The sequence below is a fragment of the Macrobrachium nipponense genome, chromosome 17 (genome assembly GCF_015104395.2).
Source record: "Macrobrachium nipponense isolate FS-2020 chromosome 17, ASM1510439v2, whole genome shotgun sequence".
NCBI classification, from domain to species: domain Eukaryota; kingdom Metazoa; phylum Arthropoda; class Malacostraca; order Decapoda; family Palaemonidae; genus Macrobrachium; species Macrobrachium nipponense.
Window position 1 is genome coordinate 71183912 of NC_087210.1, and position 20620 is coordinate 71204531.

Here is a 20620-nt window from a genome sequence, read left to right on the forward strand (position 1 = left end):
CTCTCAGCTTATGCAGGGTGCACTGACTTTTCTTCATAAACTAGGCATGTATATTTTCAAGAATGTTAAAATATCTGCGGAAAATTTCTATACAGTTTCTAACTGCATATTCACTGTCTATTCCTTTATTGTACTAAGTGTGAATTTGCTGACAAATATAATACAAGGATCATTGTAATTCTATTCTACTTGAGTATCTGGCGACTGACAAAATTTATAGTTGTAGTATCCTGCCCTACATTCGAGATGGTAGTATCCTGCTCCATATTCAAGATGGTTTGCCAAGTATAGCTCGAATACTTAACAGATGGATAATAATGAATCACTCAACATCAATTGGCCGACTGAAATGTAATGAACAAAAAATACTGCCCTACACTTTCAGCACCTTTCAATCATAGCTCCCTGCATCTAAATCCACCAAACCACCATGAAAAACACACATTTTGATGAACTGGACGACATCTACCTCCTGGTCACTCCAGGAAAAGGTGTCAGCCTGTAAATGTCATTTTTACAATGCAGTTCCATTCCCTTAAAAATTTACTTAAGTCACAGGCCAAGGTTCACTCTCTCAAAAGAAAAGATGTGAGCGCATTATACATAGAGGCAGAAAACAATTTCAAACCTATCCTGGCAAAGGCTAAAGTAAACCAAAATCTTGAGACTTCCTGTTTTAATCTGATGATTAACAAGGTTACCTCATGCAAAAAGGGAGTCCATGACAACTATTAACCTCAACTGATCTTGCCTAGGCATTCATTCATAGCACACAATCAGCGCATTAGTGGTTAGTTTGTATGATGGTTACTAAATCCATTTGATTCTGATGAAACAATCAATTTGCACACACACCAAGACCACTGATGACTGATAGAGCTGTTAAATATTACTAGAAAAACTAAGAGACCACAGCACAAATCATCAAATATTATGATAAATATAATTGCAATATCCTTCCCAAAATCTTAAGTGGTCAACTACACATTACCTAATTAAACTCCTAGGTCTCACAGGCACATAAACAGAAAAACAATACCAACCTATAACTTTATCAATTGGGTAAGAAGTTAGAACACCTTGATACAAATACAGTATTAAAGTACCCTTACCAAGAAAAATTAGCTGCAGTAGGATCAACAACGCCTGGATACATAACTGCACTCATTGTGACTAACCACTACAATCAAAAAAGTTTCCTTACAGTAACCAGACAAAGGCTTCTTAGTCAACACAATGTATAACTTGATCACTAGCAAATGGTAATGACACTCACAATGCTGAACTTCACAGTAGGATTCTCAGGATGTACATGGTGATATGAACATCCTGCAGTGTTATACAACATATCAATCCTGTATGCTTTTGACAGAATGGTACTGTGTCAATGGAATTGTATCAATCAGGCAAGTCACATCCTTTTAAAAAAAAGTTAACACAAATTGTATTTATTTTATTTGGATGGAACGAGAGATAAAAAACTAGTCACAGAGAGAAAGAGAGATCTGTCTTGTGATTATCCTTGAAAAATTACTAAAAAAAAAAAAAAAAATGGTCCAGAAGGTGAAAACCTTGAATACTAAATTCTACTGTCAGGTTATAATGTCTAATAGCAAAATCTTACATCATTAACTACTACATCTAAAGGTTGCTACTGACCAGCAGAGGCAGGAAATAAGTCTGACAAGAGACCAAACATCCATGTCAATATGATCAGCACATACACCCGCCCCCACCCTTTCTCTCTATTAAGACATTGTTTATCAGGGCCTGAGAAAGGCTTGAACTCAAGACCTACGGAGTGCAATTTACCAACAATACAACTGGGATCTTTCCTTAAAAAGAAAAAAAGAGAGAGAGAGAGAGAGAGAGAGAGAGAGAGAGAGAGAGAGAGAGAGAGAGAGAGAGAGAGAGAGAGAGAGAATGCAAAAATTATTACAGTACCCTCCTGAACACAATCAGGTGTGAAAACGTAACCATACACTTAAAACTTATAAAAATGCATATTGAGAGTAACAGTCAACAAGCATCTTTGTAAATGCATCCCTGTAAACAAGTACTGCTTACAGGTCTCAGAACGCAACAATTTAAGTGGTTGTATCTTAATGAAGGCACAATTAGCACATGCTTTGCATTCCTCTGGAAAAAATACCCAGTCTTATGGGGTATTCATTAAGGGGGGGCTAAACGTCAAGCACAAATGACTGTATTTGAACATTCCACCTAATGATCAAGGCCTTTTATAAAAGGATTATGTCAGGATGAAAGCATCATAAATCTCCAAAAGAAAGACATTTTATCGAAATCACCATAAGGCCTAAATCCCACCCATTGACAAAGGTACATAAAAAAAAGTCCATGAAACCCAGACCTACCTTATGACCAGAGCTACTCGGCTTGTATCTGGTCCTTCCAATTCATTAACCAGATGTGTAACGGTATGATCTTCCCCCTGGGAGCTACTCGAAGCTGCTGCAGCCCCACCCTGGGAAGTCATCATCACTCGAGGGTTCCTATTGCCTAGGGTTTACTAACTGTCAGTGGTCTCCTGTCTGCTTTCATATTATTCTACCACACTCGATTACTTCCTTCATTTACAATCTCAGGTGTTTCTCTTATTTTCATACTTCCGGTTTAAAATTAAGGATGCTATCTAGCACTTTAAAGCATTTTCAAGTTGATAAATGGGACCCCCGCATTAATTAATAGCACGAAACGTTACACGCCGTTCCAGTATAAACAAAGAAGACTATGCAATGCTGTTTCAAAAGCCTATAATTTAATTGTATTTCAAGACAATAATTTCCCAGAATTAAACGCAAATTTTCAAGTTGCATTTTATAGTAAATAACTATACACTACACGAAACAACACTATTACTACGTCTGTCCAGGGAGCGTGTAATACGGCAACCCTGACTCATTCCATCAGCTGATCTGAACATCAAAGGTGTGTTTGGATATCTCGAGCTTCAATAGGTAGGTAGCGTGAACTTTAATTGTTATAGTGTAACAATCAATATTAAAAATAACGCATTGCGTAAATTTCTAAAACAACATTTACAATGCATAAGGTAATGCAAAAAAAATAAAGTATCAGATCATTTTACCGACAAAACCAAATTTCAAAAGCTTGTATCGTCTGCAATTTGATGGCGCGAAAAGCTGCAGACGACGCAAAGGATAAGACACGAACTTGTCCGTTTTCATTAAGTTGACGCCTACTTAGATTAAAATAACCACATGTGCTCTACATACAGAAGAATTTCGTAAATTCAATCCAAACCTATTAAATAATTTAGAAAATATCAATGCCGTTACCGTGAAATAGCAATGAGTAACATCTAAAAATTTTCGGGAAAAGCAGCAGACGACACGAGAAATGACACGACCTTGTCCGATTCCATAGAAGTTGACTTCTACTTAGTTTAAATAACTATATGTACCGGACTTACTTCAGAATTTGGCAAAAAATTCAACTCGTTACATACTTTTTTAAAAACAATAATACTGTTACCGTTGGATGAAAATGAGAAACATCTTATTAATGACGGATACTTTTTTAGTAACATCGCTTTCGAACAGTACCTGCCCTGGGTCGATAAGCAACTTAGCCATTTGTGCGAGTCAACAGAAGACACAAGGAACACTCTTACATTATACTTCGTTTATTGTCTTCGTTTCATTTACTTCAGTCGATAAGACATGCAACAATACTTCGGCAAAGGGGTAAGTAAAGCAACGTAAACATTTTTGTGCTATGAACGAGTAATAGTTGTGGTAGAAAACAGCATACGCCTAAAAAGCATTACTACATATAAGTCTTCAATAACCAAAGTGGAAGACTGCATACGACAAGTAATAGAACATATGTAATCCACTCGGTTATATTAAATGTCCCAATTCTACGCTTTCAATGATTAAACTGCGGGAGGTACAAACACAGGACGAAACGTTTAAAAAAGTGAAGGCATAATTATGGAGCAAATAGAGCAAACGAACGTACGCAATTTTCCAAAGGGCTACTCTCCTAAGGCCTACAATAATGTATTAAAAAGTTCATTAGTCCTTATAACTAAAGTTATACGTGGAAACAGGTCTCAAATAGTCATAACCAATTTGACTAATACCGATCGCCATGTTTAAATACCAGTTTAATTTACTTCATTGCCAATAGGGATACACGTAAAACGCGCGCAATTTTTCATCATTTGTGTATCTGTTTTTTGTTTAACGACTGCAGTAAACACAGCACATCTTTCTCATACCAAACAATTTCCAAAAAGTACCAACTTTTGTTAGAGTAAACCAACAATCTTGAAATTTAAATTCCACAGTGATTCTATCCTGTAGCATGTTATACAAACTATGATTGACATCAATTAGCATAGTTAACTTATCTCTTATATGTTTACTTTCCATTTGAAGGAATAATCAGCTCGCATGTTACTTGTTCAATATTACCTTCCATGACATTTCAGCTGTTTAAAAGCTACATAAACCAACGGTTCTGTTTCTTTATAACAAATAACCAATCTCGGGCTCCCGTATCTTAACTAAATTTACTTTGATCCATTGTCTCTGCATCAAATTCCAAGACCTTAACTCGGACATATAAAAAAAATGGTTGAACATTACAGAAAATATGTGAAATCAAACTGGTGAACTACATGTAGTACAGTATTTCTAGCCAGTGTCTCCACTGCCATTATACTAGCAATAAGAGTAACCGAACATCTGACCAATTGTTCCCTCTCATTATGAGGTTTATCCAAGACCCAATAAATTTTTAATATATATATGCCTAACCTAAAGACCTTATCTATCTTCCTGAGGCCTACAGGAAACAACACAAATAAGGAAAACACGATGGTGTCCTGTGATCCGGTCCTTGAGAGACACTTGTAAAAATCATCTAAAGGTTCATTCGTACGAAACTTAATCTATCTCCAAATGCTTTACACTTCAATCCTCAAACTGTTTAACGACAAGGGTAACAAAATGACTTGGAAAAATACTTTTACAATAAGAGGCAATAATAGGGTATACATATTTCCTAACACTTTAATTCAATTGATCCAGCAATATTGTTTGCTTTATCTGCATTTTATATCGCTGTATACAACTAAAGACTCAAGACCATGTGATGAAAAATTGTAGTCAAGAATCAACCTTATATGAAAGACATTACATCAAAGAATGTGTTGTAACTATTAGGCTACATTTTACATAATTCTGATGTATGAAAAAGTTCAATCACAAAAAGAGTTTCCATATGAAAATAAGTCATACAGTATAACAATTATATCCTGATAAATGTTACTGGCATCACTTAAGAAAAATAATCTGGGATCAAAAGGTAAATGTACTAACATTTTACAGACAATGAACGTCCAGACAACTTATGTCATACTTTGGAAAGACTGGCACATCCTATGGATAACCACTACCATCAGTTGAAGGAATGACAAATGAAGAGAAGAGCTCCAGCACAAACAGACAAGGTGGCCTATTGCTAAGAAAGTTAAAGACCCAAAACTCCAGCATGAATTTGCTCCCATGATCAACATTGCATGAACGGTAAGTATTCAACTGATTCAGTTTTTGCATGTCTACCTACTTGGCTTCGCTGCAGCACATTTGAAACGTACATTGACTTACCTTATATGATTTCAACTCTATATGCGCAATATTCATTACTGTAACTATGTAAAATGCCCAAAAATGTGATTAACACAAATGTTAAGGAGATCAGGAAAGGTTTGTAAAAGGTGATTAAACATGAACTAAACATACTATACTAAAGGTTACAGTATGTCGCTCAAACTACAAGTAATGTAATGCACTTCATGACAGGGGTAATGGAATGTAATCAGCTGGTACCATATATCCTCATCTCAGGTTGGAATACCTGCACTGTACAGCATTAAAAAAAAAAAAAAAGATCAACAATGAGCCCTATCAAAAATTAGGCTGGAATGGTGCTCAAGGTAATACTACAATGATCAAACATCAATTGATCCTCTTTTACTGTGGATATTCACATGCAGATTTACAAGTTTATTTACAAGTTCTTGAGGAAAAAAATTAATTACTCAAAACTTTGACCTGGTTAAATTTCTTTTCTGCAGAGATCCCATAACTTGTTGTTTAAACAAAAATTAAATGTCCTCTATACACATACTGCACAGTAAAATAAAAATAAAAATGCAGAACTGCATATTATGTATACTGTGCAGCGAGGACAGAAAAACAATGGGAAAAAGTAAAAAAAAAAAATACTGTGTAATGTTAATGCATCAGAACTACTTTTGGGGCTATGTGGGCAGTGGTTGAGCACCTGGGCACCAATATCCCTCTGTTCATCCAAGATAATAAAAAGCACTCTCATCTTTAATTCTGTATTTATTTTAGAATATACATGAACAAATGGATTTCTGAATGTTCTATGCTACCAAAGTAAACATGAGGATTGACAAGTCATCATATGTATAAGCTAAAAGTGAGTGGAACTACTTAAGCACTACTGTGTTCCTAACAACTCTGCTTAATTGTGACCACAAGAATATTTTCACAATTTTTAAAAATTTAACATACTACAGACTACTACCATTCTTATTTCTCCTCATATACGTATATGGCAGGGAAATCATAAGACAAAAAATTAAGAAAAGATGTGCTGTATGCAGCTTGGACAGTTTTCAATACCTTGCACTCACCTAGGACATAGCCATTATTAGTGAGCCCTCTCTCAAAGATGTTATTCAGAAGTTCAGAAAGAATGAAACAAAAATAAAATAAATATCAAATCGGAATCTTTAAGTGTGATTTTGTTTATACTTCTGTGTGTTGTGTGTGTTTACACATGCATCGCTATGCATACTACATTCTTTGGTTACCATTTACAGCTGAATGTTATGAAAACATCCTATATATTATTTTACAGTAAAAAGGTCTGAGTAAAAATTAGTATGGGTAAAGTACAAACATGTTATTGTCATGATACAATAAAGTTTTATGCATACTTACCTGGCAGATATATACTTAGCTATAGACTCCGTCGTCCCCGATAGAAATTCGAATTTCGCGGCACACTCTACAGGTAGGTCAGGTGATCTACCGCCCCGCCGCTGGTGGCGGAAGTAGGAATCATTCCCGTTTTCTAAGACAGATTTTCTCTTCCACCTGTCTCCTGAGGGGAGGTCGGGTGGGCCATACACCGTATATATCTGCCAGGTAAGTATGCATAAAACTTTATTGTATCATGACAATAACATTTTTATGCATTCAACTTACCTGTCAGATATATACTTAGCTGATTGGCACCTTTGGCGGAGGGTAAGAGACAGCTAATCTACTGAAATAGACAGGAAACAACATATGTTGTAGGTAATAAAATTAAAAACCTTGATTCCTACCTGTGTTAGCGAAAGACTTCATGGCTACTGCCTAGGAGCCCGTATCGCTTCAAGAGCCTCAGCGAGGTAGTGACCTCATGCTAAGAGTTCTTGATGGTCTGTTACAGGGGTCTTACCCACTTACGCTTCAGAACCTTAGGATCTTTGTCAATGGGGTCCTATCCACTTACATGACAAAACACCTTGCCTATTGGCATGATCATAGAGCACGACACTAATCCCGATCACCTGATCCTTATTGGGGTTAGTACTACGATTGAAAGGAGTCATCCCCGAACATCCTTTCAAGCAACCCACAACTCAAAAACAATATTAAAACTAATTATTAAAATTATTAAAAACAAATTTAAGGATCAGCGTCTGCTCCATTTCCCAGCATAGTATCCGCTGATACATAAGGTCCAAGAGAGAAACATTTATCGTATGTTATTCTAACATCCTTTAAATAGTGGGATGCAAATACTGAATTGCACCTCCAGTAAGTTGCTGCTAAAATGTTTCTCATGGACATATTCTTCGTAAAAGAAAGGGAAGTTGCCACAGCCCGTACTTCGTGAGCTTTAACTCTCAGCAGCTTTAACGAGTTCTCTTGACAATTCCTATGAGCTTCGGTAATTACATTTCTGACAAAGAATGCCAGTGCGTTCTTTGACATCGGTCTATTGGGTTTCTTATCCGAACACCAAAGACCTTGTCGACATCCCTGAAGCTGTGTCTTCTTTTCTAAATAAAATTTTAAGGTCCTGACTGGGCAAAGGGACCGATCCAACTCTCTTCCTACCAGAGAAGAGAGTCCCTTGACTTCGAAACTTCTAGGCCAAGGTTTAGAAGGGTTCTCATTCTTCGCTAGGAAAAGATCCTGGAAAGAAATGACAGCCGAGTCTTTTCTAAATCCCACCCGAGAGTCCAAAGCATGCAATTCACTGATCCTCTTAGCAGTTGCTAGAGCCAACAGGAATATGCATTTGCTAGTAAGATCTCTGAATGAGATTTTATCTATAGGTTCGAACCTGTCCGACATCAAGAACTTTAGGACCACGTCCAGGTTCCAACTCGGGGGAATCGATGATCTCAATTTCTTAGTCTCGAAAGACCTGATGAGATCATGAAGATCCTTATTATCCTCGAGATTCAGCCCTCTGTTTCTAAACACAGCTGAGAGCATGCTCCTATATCCCTTGATAGTTGATACGGCCAATTTGGATTCTTCTCTTAAGAAGAGGAGAAAATCCGCGATTTCGGTTACAGAGGTATTGGAAGAGGACAGCTTCTTCGACCTACACCATCTACGGAAAACTTCCCACTTCGATTGGTAGACCCGCAGGGTAGAGGCTCTGCGGGCTCTAGCAATTGAAGTTGCCACTTTCTTTGAAAAGCCTCTCGCTCTGACCAGTCTTTCGATAGTCGAAATAGCAGTCAGGGAGAGACTTTGGATGTTTTTGTGGAACCTCTCGAAGTGGGGTTGTCTGAGCAGATCTGTCCTGTCTGGTAGAGATCTGGGAAGTCCACCGTCCATTCCAGTACCTCTGTGAACCAGATTCGGGAAGGCCAAAAGGGAGCAATTAGAGTCATTCTCATTCCTTCCGATGCCACAAATTTCTTTACTACTTCCCCCAGCACTTTGAATGGGGGAAAGGCGTATGCATCTATGCCTGGACCAATCTATGAGGAAGGCAATCGATCGCTGTGGCTCTGGGATCTTCTAGCGAGCAGAAGTTGTCTATTTTCCTGGAGAGGAACGTGGCAAACAGGTCGATCTGGGGTCTCCCCCAGAGTGACCATATTTGTCTGCAGACTTCTGAGTGGAGCATCCACTCTGTCGGGAGAACCTGGTTCTTTCTGCTCAACCTGTCTGCCCTTAGGTTTTTCACTCCTTGGACAAACCTTGTACGCAGAATAATGCCCCGTTCCTCTGTCCAGGTTAATAGAGCTCTCGCTATTTCGTACAGAGAGAAAGAGTGAGTGCCCCCTTGATTCCGGATGTAAGCCAGAGCTGTGGTATTGTCGGAATTGACTTGAACTACCGCCTCTCTGACTTCCGCTTCGAAGTATTCCAGGGCTAGATGAATTGCCAGGAGTTCCTTCGCATTGATGTGCAGAGTAGTTTGTTGTCTGGTCCAAACACCTGCTATTTCCTTTGGACCCAGTGTTGCTCCCCAACCTGTTTCCGAGGCATCGGAAAACAACACTCGGTGAGGGTTCCGAATCAAGAGGGACACCCCTTCGTTCCTTGTTAATGGGGTTAACCACCACTTTAGGTCTGATTTTATCCCCTGTTGGATGGGAAAAACGTCTGACAAGTCTCCTGTCTTTTGACTCCACATCCTCTTTAGATAAAATTGCAGAGGTCTGAGATATAATCTTCCCAGGGAAATGAACTGCTCTAACGAGGAAAGGGTGCCCAGCAAACTGAGCCATTCCCTCGCCGAGGTCCGTTCTTTCCCTAAGAAGTTCGAGATCTTTTCTAAGCCTCGAGTAATTCTGTCTTGAGATGGAAACGCCCGAAAACCCCGAGAATCCATCTGTATCCCCAGATAGACTATGTTCTGTCTGGGGATCAATTGTGATTTCTCGAGGTTCACGAGCAGTCCCAGAGATTTTGTCAAGTTCAAAGTCTTCTCCAAGTCCTTCAAGCACTGAATTTCCGATTTTGCTCTTATTAGCCAATCGTCCAGATAAAGGGATATATTTATCCCCTCTAGATGTAGCCATCTCGCAACGTTCCTCATTAGCCTCGTGAACACTTGAGGGGCCGTTGAAAGGCCGAAGCATAGGGCTCTGAATTGGTATACTTTCCCCTGCATCATGAATCGGAGATATTTCTTCGATGATGGATGCAGGGGGACATGAAAGTATGCATCTTGTAGATCTAAGGAGACCATCCAATCTCCTGGACGAAGAGCCGCAAGAACCGATTTTGATGTTTCCATAGAGAACTTTGTGTTCTCCACAAATCGGTTCAATGCGCTCACATCCAGGACCGGTCTCCACCCTCCGAGGATTTCGGAACCAGAAAAGACGGTTGTAGAATCCTCGGGAATGCGGATCCCGAACCACTTCGATGGCCTCCTTTTGCAACATCTGTTCTACCAGTTGCAATAATGCTTCTTTCTTGGCAGGGTCCCTGTATTGGGCTGACAGTTCCCTCGGGTTCGTAGTCAAGGGAGGTCTGTCTCGAAAGGGGATCATATATCCCTTTGTTACCACGGAAAGGGACCAAATTTCTGCCTGTCTACCGAGCCCATTCGCGGAAAATTTCCGAAGTCTGGCTCCTACCGGTGCTTGAAGGACTGTTGTCTCATTTAGCTCTCTTGATAGGTCTGAAGGAAGGCCTACCTCTCTTCTGCACTCCTCTCTTCTTAAAAGAGGGTCTGGCCGAGGTACTTCCTCGAAAGGGCTGTTGAGGGGCCCGAGTCTCTCTCTTAATAGGACCCAAAGTCCTCGATTTCTTTGCAGATTGGGCCAAGAGATCTTGTGTGGCCTTTTCTGTCAGAGAATGAGAAATATCTTTTACAAGATTTGAAGGAAACAATTGGTCCGACAGAGGACATACAGAAGAGATGACCTCTGAGTAGGAGTAACTGCTTTCGTCAGAAAAGAGCTAAATAAGACTCTCTTCTTCAGAATACCAGTTCCAAACAGAGAGGCCACCTCTCCTGATCCATCCTGAACCGCCTTGTCCTACATGAAAGAACACTATGAAGGACTCCTGGACTAAGAGATTCCTCCTCTTGTGTCTTTTTGGCCAACACCCCAAGGGACCAGTCTAAGAAGTTAAAAACTTCTAAGACATTAAACAATCCCTTGAGGAGATGGTCCATCTCCGAAGTCCCCCATGTGATCTTTGCTGATGACAAGGCTTGTCTCCTAGACGAATCTACCAGATTCGAAAAATCTGCTTCGGCAGTGGACGGGAGAGTTAGACCCGTGGTTTGCCCGTCTCGTACCAAATTCCCTTCTTTTCCTGATAGTCTGGAAGGAGGGCAGGTAAAGACTGTCTTCCCCGCCTTCTCCTTGGATTCCAACCAATTTCCTACGAATCGGAGAGCCTTGTTCATGGAAATGGTTGGCTTCATTTTAATAAAAGATGATTGTTTCGGGACCTTCGTGCTTGTAAACAAGGACCTTGGAGAAGGAGGAGCAGTAGGGCTTAAAGAGTCCCCAAACTCTTGAAGTAAGAGGGCTGCCAGCGTCTTGTAATCTGACAAACCCGGAGCCGAGTGATCTTCCGAGTCCGAAACCTCTTCCAAATCCAATTCCGAAGAGGATTGTTTATTTCCAATAGGAGACTGGCCTCTTGCAACATCCACCCCACTCTCGCAAGAACGACGACCGCCTGTGCGATAACTTGCGTCCCTACGAGAGATAGGTTGATCCTGCAAAACGACCTTATCCTTCTCCTGGCAAGAGCGATGGCCGCTTATGCGACACCTTTCTCTCCTGTCAGACGAAGGACGTCCTCTCCTATCACTTTCTCCGGAACGACCTATGTCCTGACAAGGAATACGGCCGCCTGTGCGACAACTAGAGTCCTTGTCAGGTAAAGGCTTATCCTTCCGAAAGCCAAACAAATCCTCCTGGCTTAATTGTCTTGGAAGAAGTCCGTCTCTTATCTGTCACTTGTGGCTCATTGCGCCGGGTTGACGCTCGTGATTCCTTGCGCCAAGCTGGCGCTTCTAGCGCATTTCGGCAGAGTGGCGCTTCTGGCTCATTTCGGAAGGGTGGCGCTTCTGGCGCATCTGGAGCCTCTGGCGCATTTCGCCAGGCTGGCGCTTCTGGCGCATATGGCGCCTCTGGCGCTTCTGGCGCATTTCGCCAGGCTGGCTCTTCTGGCGCATATGGCGCATCTGGCACTTCTGGCGCATTTCGGCAGGGTGGCGCTTCTGGCGCATCTGGCGCCTCTGGCGCTTCTGGCGCATTTCGCCAGGCTGGCTTCTGGCGGCATATGGCGCTTCTGGCTCTTCTGACTCGTATGGAGTCTCAAACTCATCTGGCGCATCTGGTGCATTGCGCCAGGTTGGCGTTTTTGGCGCATTCTTCACACTCCTCCGAGTATAAGCCGAAACTTCCGTTTCTTTTTTCTTTCCCTTCGTCTTCTTTATAGGAAGGAAAGAGTCCTTTCTCCTGGGAGTTTCCTTAGTAAAAACTCCTACTAAGGCTGAAAGTTGCTCCTGCACATTTAAGATAATTTTTGCAGCCGCACTCTCTTTTTCCTTCCCTGATTCAGGTGAGGCCTGTCTCGAAGCGGAAGGAAACTCCGATTTCCGTTTAGGAACCAATCTCCTTTTCTTCTTCTCACAAGGTGATAGATCGGAGAAAAGCTCAGGGCTTGAATCCAAAGTAGGAGCCTTCCAACTTCTCTTTAAGGGGCGTGACAGTTCATCAGAACTCCATCCCCTTGCCTTCGGTGAAGAATCTGACGAAGAAAAACACTTCCTTAGGATGCTTTTTCGATAGCGATCCTTTGCAGTTCGGGTCGTCACAGAATCTGCCGAGGGGACGCCTGATCGGTGGGGATTCTCCGTAACCTCCGTAAGGCTTTCGACATTCCTTCTCCTCTGGGCCTGTGAGCTTGGAAGAGGTCTAGGCCTGGGAGCGAGACAGAGCCGATCAGACGCACCCTCCACTGCACTAGGGACACTTAATTCACTATCACTGTGCTTACCTTTTAACGTCAGCATTTGACGTTCCATCCTTTGTAGCGCAGCTTTAAGATCTGCAATTTCCGTTGCCGGATTTGCAGTCTTAGTACTAGAGGAAGAAGATAGAGGTTTAGGGTTAGGTGTTAATTTAATAGGCTCGTTAGAGCGAGACCTACTTACGCTTCTGGAGGAAGCCTTCCTAGCCCTATCCATATCTAATTTCCTTAAATATGAATTTAAATTCTTCCATTCTTCCTCATTCATATTTACACATTCATCACAGGTGTTAGAAATTGAACATTCATTCCTTCTACACCCCTTACAAACTGTGTGAGGGTCTACCGAAGCTTTCGGTATCCTCACCATGCATCCCTCATTTACACTGTCTTCTAACCGTAAAGCTAGAATCCGACATCATGAGAAATATCCAAAACCAAGTCCAAAAAACAGTCCACGAAAGAGTATGCCAAACCAAAGATCCAATACGTCACCAAAATAACCGGCTTAGAAGATCAATAGCGATGAAAAATACGAAATCCAAATCAGGAGTAACAACAACAATGTTGCTGTCACGGCCGATAGAGAAAATCTGTCTTAGAAAACGGGAATGATTCCTACTTCCGCCACCAGCGGCGGGGCGGTAGATCACCTGACCTACCTGTAGAGTGTGCCGCGAAATTCGAATTTCTATCGGGGACGACGGAGTCTATAGCTAAGTATATATCTGACAGGTAAGTTGAATGCATAAAACTTATAAATACAAGAAAATAATTAATTTACTGAGGTTGATTATGAATTCCTTGAAAACACTGCCAAGGTTCAATACAGTCAAGGTATGGTAGCCTAAACCTTAATGATAGGGATCACTAGTGAGGATATGGAGTTAATAAAAACCTTATAATACTGTAGATTGTAAAAAATACTCAAGAAAAAAATCCACACCAGTGTTTTTTTTTTAAGTAAAAGTCCTCCTGGGCCTCTGCAAGGTTCATAGGACAGGCGCTGATCTCCTGTTTCTTTGGCCAACAGCCAGTGGGGGACAGGTCCCAATGCCTAAGACACATGGCCAGTGTGTCGCTAGGCCCACTGTTTAACCCCCCAGCCAGAGAGCTGGTACCTATTCTCCTACTCACCATCAAGTTTTCAGACCGCTAGATTGGCAGGCCACCGGGTTTATGCAATGGCGCCATTCCCAAGCCACCAATGAGCGGTGGGATTTGAACCCCGGTCCTCTCGACTGGTAGGAGAGAACCTTACCACTGCACCACCACGGAAGGATAAAATAAACTTACTAACATAGCCTAACCTTCCACACTTTTAGTCTACCTTTCATTTCAAATACCTGCAATGCAGACTTCCATTTAAGCTAAAAACCTGGTCATGTTGATAGGTGAGGCATAGTTTTAGACTCAATATCCAAGATATTGTTAAAAGAATTTTCATCTCAATTTTACGAAGCTGTAACTTTAATTCATTTTAATACTTCAGTAACATCAAGCTAATGGAGAGTACTAGAATGCATTTCTGTAGCATATGACAAACAATGGCTTACAAAAATGCAACTAAACTCAAAACTAAAAATAATAGGTTTTTGATTTGCATACTTTACTTTTCATTTCTTTACATCAAATAATTACAATATTCTCATGTTAAGATCAACATGTTGGTTCTCAAATCAATTCAATTAGCAACACTTGTCTATTTTACTATTATGTAACCATTAATACCTTGGCCTAATAATCATTCAGGTCATCTGACCAAAAGCTTTGGCAAACAACTTATCTGTTTTATGTTTTGCAAACAGCAGCAGCATCTTTGAGGTATGACAGCTGGGCTTCCTGTGAACTGGTATTCATCTTTAAAGGCTTCATTCACTACCATTATCTTTAAAAGCTTCATTTGACAACCATTTTTTAATTGAGGTTATTCCGCAAGAAGTCTTGAAATAAATATGTATTGCAAATGATGCTAATCAGAATTTACACAGCTTGAATAGCAGTGGCAGATATTAGATCTATAGTAAGAATTATTTATATATATATATATATATATATATATATATATATATATATATATATATATATATATATATATATATATATATAAATTGTTTCAGGGGTTCCTTGCAGGTATAAAGGTTGGGAATCACTGTTGTAAGGACTTCACTCAATGTAATATTATCCAGTGGAAGGAGCAGCATTCACAGTCTAATCCCCATCTTCTGTGTTAAAACCACAGTCAAGCTCATTGCGGGCATTCACTCTTCTAATGCCACACCCCCTACCCTCACTTCAGATCTTCCTTTATTCCTACAAATGTAGACAAAAGGGCACTTCCTGTAGCTCAAGTATGAAGCTTATTTATCACCTAGCAAAGCAAGATATTCAGCTTGCTAGGTGTTGAAATGTTCATATTAAGATACTGATATGAACAAATGTAGGGTGGAGAGAGAAATATTAATCTAATAACCAAATATTGTACTTTACTGTGCTGGTACAGTACAAGTATTACTATAAACAGTTTTGCATGATTCATTGTGTTTCTTTTTATTTGTTATTCAGTAGCTGAATCACAAGCATTGTATACCCTAACTTCAAAATATTGCTGTACATCAGGAGGTTGGGCAAACCAAACCCGTACATACATTACGCTATACTGTACAGTATATGGTAATTCCTTTCTCTTTACCTAGTTATTACAGTTTCAATGACAATGATTATATATACAGTAACCTATTGGTTACCTGGCCATGAAAGTTTAACATAATCAACAACATTTTCTTCTAAGCAAGGAGTGTACCACCTTTGCATTTTTGTTCACAGAGTTTTTTTAATCATTTATTTTATTGCTTTTTATGATACTCTATTTAAATTAAATAAAATTATTGCTGCTCTACTTTATTTATATATAACAGCATCACAACACCTATTGTCAACGATGCCAATTCAATTTTTTGAAAACAGCTTCTCATATTATTGACTTTGCTTTTTCTCTGTATTTAGCAAGGTCACTAGAAATACCATTCAAAGTTTAATTGAGTAAATGTACGGGAGAAAGCCAAACAATATATCCTTCATTAACAGAATTTTTTGGCAAAATAATACAGAAAATGGTGTATATAACACAGTACTGGTGAGATAATCTGAGAAAATCACAAAGGAGTGAGAAACTTGCTCGGCTCTGCAGGGTGCCATGTTTAGTACCAGCCATTTGGGGATTAAAGCAAATATACAAACAAACAAACTAGTGCATGACGGCGAAAGAAACTGTAATTCCTTTAAGGGGAATGTATCACACCCTCATTATTAAAAATATTTGAAGCTGAAAATATTATTCACGAAAGATACCATGCAAGTCCGGCTATTTATTCAATAGTAAGAATAACAACCTCCACGAAATACACTATCCAGCTAAGGCTTTTATCTAACAATTGGACTCGTAGACTCCACTCATCCTCAAAATAACCTAGGATGGTTTAGGCCTACTTCCCACAGGTAGTTTTGAGAATGACAGGAGCATGCTCAGACTCTACCACCTCCAAGTAGAAGCTTAGTACATGTTTCCGATATTCAGTATTAATCAGGAGCATTCAGCGGGGACTAAGCCCCTCCCGCCCATGTCAGGGAACAGCGTGTTAAGTCAGGTTAGGAATTTAAGGTGTGGTAGGGTCAGAACATGGCACAGAGAAACAGAATATAGAATTTAGGTCAAATGCTGGGACCTAAAAGGTCATACAGTGTTGAAACTGAAATTGACAGTAAGAGGTCTGAAAGGTGTAACAGGGGGAGGAGGAAAACCTCGCAGTTGCAATATGAATCAGTTGTTAGGAGAGGGTGGAAAGTAAATAGAGAGAAGTTATGAACAGAGGTACAGTATAAGGAATAAGAGGGTTACTACAGCTATGGGCCAAAGGTACATTGCAGAGAACCTTAAGACAGGCCTACAGTGCATTACCCCCACTACAGAGAGGGTATGGCATAGATTTTTCTTCTGCAGAACCTGTGTCCTCATCGTCCACAACTGGGGGCCCTTTAGGTTATATTGGACAGTGCCTATACCTAAATGCTAAAATCTAGGTAGTAGTAGGGGAAACAACCGAGTGGACTAGCTAATCCAGTCTTGCCCGTTTGTTGATCCACCCTCCGAAAAAGTACTTTAACACATCCTGACACAGGAGATGGGCACCAGTCATGAGTCATCAGTGGTGGGCACAACACCTTGAGAACTCTACTTGGTATTTCTATATAAGCATTCCATGGCGAGCTAGACTATGGCAATTGACACTTACCTATGTTATTTTACTTGCTGTACAAGATTTGAAAGTAATACTTGGTAATTCTAAAGAAGTGTTCCGCACGCTCTGCAAGGAACGTAACCGCGGATATGACATCTACTGTATTTCGCCGTGTTTAGTACTGACCCCTGGAGGTTAATTATAGTCGTCCGAATAAATATTACTTAAAATTCTTGTTCAGGAGGTAAAACTGCATAGTAAAACCGCAACTGCCATAGTCTAGGCCACCGCGGAATAGTAACATAGATCTACCTAATTCGGCCGACTGTAACTAAACCGTAATTTACCTTTGAAGACTACACGACAGTACCAATGGGTGCAATGTACCGACGTATAGAGTTCAAAGGTAAATAACAGTTTAGTTACAGTGGAATGAAAAAAATAGTCCCTTGAACTCTTGTAAGGCAAATAAAATAACATAAGAAAATGTCAACTGCCACAGTCTAGATTGCCGTGGAATAGTTATATAGGTAGTAGATCTACCCTACTCCCTTTTCTACCCTACTCTCTTTTCAAAGTAAGCAAAAATACTTTTTACTTTTTCGGAGGGTGGATCAACAATCGGGCAAGACTGGATCAGCTAGTCAACTCAGTTGTTTCCCTTATACCTAATACTACTGCCACCCAAATACTTGCATAGGCTAGCTACTAGGTAATTTGCCAAAACAAAAGTATGGATTATCATATAAAACAGCCTAAATTTGTTACAAACCCATCCATTCGGCAGTCACCAACCTTGGTGAGTCATGGCCTGAGTCATGAGGCTGGCCTGAACCTAGCTATTGAAGCATTACAAAAATGAATAGGCAAACGATGATAAATAGGTATTGCTACCCTACTTTCACGACATTAATCAGCCTAATTTCTTTCAGCCTATCTCTTTTAGCTTAATCACATAGGCGTGAGGAACGAATGTCCTAGCCACAACAGCCGGGACATTTAACTGTCAAAATCTCCCGAAGTCTGGGGTCAAGGATGACCTCTCCTGCCTTTCCTTACCTGAGCGTTGGACCCCAATACTCATCGATGGCTTCTATCTCGTGCAGTAATAAGGCATGCCTGAGGGCCACAGGGTCATCTTCGGTGACCTCAGACCCTTTGGTAGCTGATTCGAGAGCCTTGCCACTGTCTGTCTCATCTGTCACCTCCATAACAAACAACAAACGCTAGTCATTTGTTCCCGTTACGGAGGAACTGTGGGTGGAAGCGATGTGGGCGTTTACTGTTTCCCTCGTTCGAGTTCCACTCGGTTTTGCCTTATCTTTACTGCTAATAACACATGCTTTTGGAAAATTTGTGTTAGTATTCAATCAGGTTATAGTTTATTTCAACAAACAGAATAACGGCAGAGCCTAGAATAAACTATATGCCGTTTTGATATGAACAGAAGTGCGTCGAGTTATTAAACCTAATTATGCTATCAAAAGGCTAATGACGAGCTAGTGTGTTAGCTCAAGTACAATTTAAGCTTCGAGTTTACATTAAATGCTCTAAGTTCGTTATGCATATGTAACTGATCAGTCAATCTTGCATTATGACGATAGTAAAAACTGCTAGAATATATTATTCGGTAATTAAGCGTCTATCATCACTAGATGTTCATCTAACTCACTCCAAAGTAAACTACATGGATAAGATACAAGACGTCGATCTCTAAAACAAAGGGCAATACCAGTCTTTGTAAATCCTTTTGAAATTCGACATCTGAACTTCAGGATATGCATTGTTTGTTTTTTTTAAGAAATAAAAAAACTTTACTAAAACAACATGCAAATTCCCATTTTGGTGTTTTGAACAGACCAATATGGGCCAGAACAATTTTTTAAAACTTTTTTTTATCTCTGCTTAAAAAAAACAGGTAAAATCATGGAGTTGGGATGCATATATGACTAAAACATCACATTAATTACAGAAACTCAGAATAGTAGATAGAAATAAATGTAAGAAGTACCTTAACAATGTATACACTACCCATCATCTCAGTAATGAATTTAAAACCTTTCCAAAATACAAAATGTTATTCTAACTACGCTCGTGATTTTCTAGGCCAACCCTCTCTGAAGATCAAAGGTTTTTCAACTGAAAAGGTGAAACTTGGGTGAAAGGTCCAATACGGTTCATCATGAAAGGTGCAGTAAGACGTCACTTAATTTCAAAGTGGACATAAAAATCTATTGCCCGGGAATTTTGTGATGCTTATTTTTATATTTAGTGTTCCTTTAAAGCTGTCTATTTATGCACTGTATGGCATTTCTTTTACTTCCCACCAATTTATGTTTAATATTCATCAAAATTAACCCACAGATACCAAGATCGAGGTTTATGGAAAAAATATAATCATTCGTAACAAGATTTGTAATTTCCGAATGTATGCTACTTTTCAAATTATATACGGATGAAATAGCCCCCAAACCTCACTGCTAACTTCAATTGTGCTGTTCCAGCTCTGGTATAATCTCGTTTGATTTACGCAAGCAAAATTGGGTGAAAATCAAGACCTCATTATGATAGTGTTTCTTTCTCATTTTATTATTTGTTGTTGATTTTTAAAAGCCTGTGATTATCTTTTGTTTAATTATTAGACTGACGGAGAGCAAGAACTCGTGCCAGAACAAGACTGGCTTAATCGAAAACGTTAATATCTTTTGTTCAAATGCTACCATGCTGTGTCTATATATAGTACCCTAGCTTTAAGTAGGCACCTGTTGAAAGTCCATTATTTACATGCCTTCCTGATGAAAGTCTCATCATTAATACCACTGATTTATTATTAAGAGATAAACTCCTATATAATTTTCACGACGAAACGGATGACGTAATCATGATCATGTAAGATATATGAGAAAGGAGTTAGACAGCGAGACCCCATCTCTCCTAAATTATTCACAGCGTGCCTAGAAGAAGTTTTTAAGAATTTAGATTGGGATAACGTGGGAATTAACATTAAAGGGGAATACCTTAACAACTTCAGATTTGCAGATGACATAATTCTACTCAGTGAATCAGGAGAGGAATTACAAAAGATGATAAAAAATTTGAATAGAGAAAGCAGAAATGTAGGACTGAAAATGAATATGAGTAAAACTAAGATAATGTTCAATGAAAATGCAGAGAGGCAACAAATAAGGGTTATGAACGAACCTCTATAGATTGTTATTGAATATACGTATTTAGGACAGACAGTAAGTGTTTCCGCAGGGCATGAGACCGAAATTAAAAGAAGCATAAGCATGGGATGGAGAGCATTTGGTAAACAAAATGAGATTT

General features: G+C 39.7%; 1 protein-coding gene and 1 long non-coding RNA gene across 5 annotated transcripts in view; one reads left to right on the forward strand and one right to left on the reverse strand.

Moving 5' to 3' along the window:
* LOC135196313 (exocyst complex component 6B-like) overlaps positions 1 to 18563 on the reverse strand; it is a 91675-nt gene extending 73112 nt beyond the window's left edge. Inside the window, exon 1 of one of the 4 annotated variants that reach the window (XM_064223058.1) lies at positions 18353 to 18563. In XM_064223058.1, coding sequence (XP_064079128.1) covers positions 18353 to 18504 — 152 coding nt within the window. In that variant the 5' untranslated portion in view covers positions 18505 to 18563. Of the gene's footprint in view, positions 1 to 1112; positions 1235 to 2375; positions 2548 to 18352 lie in introns of those variants that run through there. The other 3 variants (XM_064223059.1, XM_064223060.1, XM_064223062.1) reach the window with 3 other exon arrangements.
* The window catches only part of LOC135196315 (uncharacterized), a 38952-nt gene continuing 21526 nt past the window's right edge, over positions 3195 to 20620 (forward strand). The window contains exons 1-2 of the long non-coding RNA XR_010310377.1: positions 3195 to 3728; positions 5382 to 5579. This is a non-coding gene — a long non-coding RNA (uncharacterized LOC135196315). The remainder of the gene's footprint in view (positions 3729 to 5381; positions 5580 to 20620) is intronic.